General features: G+C 55.1%; 1 protein-coding gene across 1 annotated transcript in view; it reads left to right on the top strand.

Moving 5' to 3' along the window:
* Positions 1–2,500, top strand: part of LOC311320912 (1-phosphatidylinositol 4,5-bisphosphate phosphodiesterase zeta-1-like) — a gene marked incomplete at both ends in the record, with an annotated part of 50,008 nt that overhangs the window by 42,267 nt on the left and 5,241 nt on the right. The window contains one exon of the mRNA XM_084452779.1: positions 50–222. Coding sequence (XP_084308905.1) covers positions 50–222 — 173 coding nt within the window. The remainder of the gene's footprint in view (positions 1–49; positions 223–2,500) is intronic.

Here is a 2,500-nt window from a genome sequence, read left to right as displayed (position 1 = left end):
CCTGGTGTGTTGAGTCACCGGCTGAATATCTGCCACTCTGGTCTGCCAGTGGCGCTGAACTTCCAGTCGCTGGGGCTGCCCATGGACCTGAACAACGGCCGTTTCCAGGACAACGGCGGCTGTGGGTACGTCCTGAAACCGGCGACTCTGCGGTCCGATAGGAGGAGTTCTGATCCCAGCTCTCCCCAGCCCAGCCTGAGACCCACACACCTGCTCCTCAAGGTACAGCCCTCCCATGCCACCATGAACCTATGTGCATGCATGCATACCACAGAGTATGTGTGTGTGTGTGTGTGTGTGTGGTGCATGCTGCATGCTAAACCACAGAGTATGTGTGTGTGTGTGTGTGTGTGTGTGTGTGTGTGTGTGTGTGTGTGTGTATGTGTGTGTGTGTGTGTGTGTGTGTGTCTGATGCCGCAGAGCTAATCTGGCCTCCGGCTCTCTGCTTCTCTCCTGGATCCTCTAATTAGATTAGCTGTTAAGGGAGGGAGGTGGGGTGGGTACTGTATTTGAAGCCTACCCAGACAGCAATCCAATCAGGGCCATATACAGGCCAGATCTGGCACTTGTGGCTTAGTTCAGGCCCATATATATATATATATATATATATATATATATATATACGTATTTGAAGCCTACGGCTGCACGATGTTCCTGTTTCATCTAGAGGTTCTGTGCTTCGGGGGGCCAAGCAGCATGACACCAAACTGCAATAGCATCAAAGTTGCATGAGAGGATTAGTGGGAATTAGCACAAAAAAACAGTCATACTAAGAAGGAGCTGACAGTTCTCCACCAGTGTTCTTTGTTCCTGCTCTAGTTCAGGTATCAGACCCATAGGGAATACTATCACATTATAACTCGTCAGACCCAATTAATGAACCAGCTCTCGTGGTAGCCACGGCAGAGACACCCGAAGGAGACTGGGTCCCCCCCCTGACTGGGTCTCTCACTGTCCCCCCCTGACTGGGTCTCTCACTGTCCCCCCCTGACTGGGTCTCTTACTGTCTCCCCCTGACTGGGTCTCTCACTGTCCCCCCCTGACTGGGTCTCTCACTGTCCCACCCTGACTGGGTCTCTCACTGTCTTCCCCTGACTGGGTCTCTCACTGTCCCCCCCTGACTGGGTCTCTCACTGCCCCCCCCTGACTGGGTCTCTCACTGTCCCCCCCTGACTGGGTCTCTCACTGTCCCCCCCTGACTGGGTCTCTCACTGCCCCCCCCTGACTGGGTCTCTCACTGTCCCCCCCTGACTGGGTCTCTCACTGTCCCCCCCTGACTGGGTCTCTCACTGTCCCCCCCTGACTGGGTCTCTCACTGTCTCCCCCTGACTGGGTCTCTCACTGTCCCCCCCTGACTGGGTCTCTCACTGTCTCCCCCTGACTGGGTCTCTCACTGTCTTCCCCTGACTGGGTCTCTCACTGTCTCCCCCTGACTGGGTCTCTCACTGTCCCCCCCTGACTGGGTCTCTCACTGTCTCCCCCTGACTGGGTCTCTCACTGTCTTCCCCTGACTGGGTCTCTCACTGTCTCCCCCTGACTGGGTCTCTCACTGTCTTCCCCTGACTGGGTCTCTCACTGTCTCCCCCTGACTGGGTCTCTCACTGTCTCCCCCTGACTGGGTCTCTCACTGTCTCCCCCTGACTGGGTCTCTCACTGTCCCCCCCTGACTGGGTCTCTCACTGTCTCCCCCTGACTGGGTCTCTCACTGTCCCCCCCTGACTGGGTCTCTCACTGTCCCCCCCTGACTGGGTCTCTCACTGTCCCCCCCTGACTGGGTCTCTCACTGTCCCCCCCCGAGCACGTATGTGGAGGTGCTGCGTGTTTCGGCGCTAAACGTGTGAGGATACGAACTATGCGTCGGAGCTCTGACACCGACAGGTGTACAAATCACTCCTCGGCCCTAACGGATAGCATGTGTGCGAGGTGCGTGTTTTCGACGACCTCCCTCCGGGCTCCCCTGACCTCACCTGACCTGAGATCAGTCTCCCGGCATGCGCGCGTAAACAGTAACTGTTCCCATCTGTTTGTGGCGCGGCGTCCTCTGCTCGTCTCAGGGACTGTGTCTTAAAGCACAACCACGTTTGTCTGGGTCAGCTCCATCAGTCTCAGTCATGTCCAACAGAGCTACAGGAAGAGGAGGAGAAGAGGCTGTATTGAACAACAAACTTCAATGCAATTTCTTTGAGGAATCTCTTGGGGTTCGACCCAGACAGCGATCCGATCAGGGCCATATACAGGCCAGATCTGGCACTTGTGGCTTAGTTCCGGCCCATATATGGCCCAGATCCGCTTGCTATCTAGGGATGCATTGAAATGGACGGTTGATCCTAGTATCTGCACTGGGTTACATTTACAGTCCAGACTGCATTCTTCAGCAGAGATCTTCTACTGTGTGCAATAATATGCTTATGAATCTTCCTGTCCCCACCTGTATATGAATTATACATGCACTCCCTTTATGGAGGCTCTGGGGGGAAAAAAGGCTACGTTTATTTATTCA

This window comes from Borostomias antarcticus (genome assembly GCF_949987555.1).
Source record: "Borostomias antarcticus genome assembly, chromosome: 18".
NCBI lineage: Eukaryota > Metazoa > Chordata > Actinopteri > Stomiiformes > Stomiidae > Borostomias > Borostomias antarcticus.
This window is presented reverse-complemented; position numbering and strand designations above follow the sequence as displayed.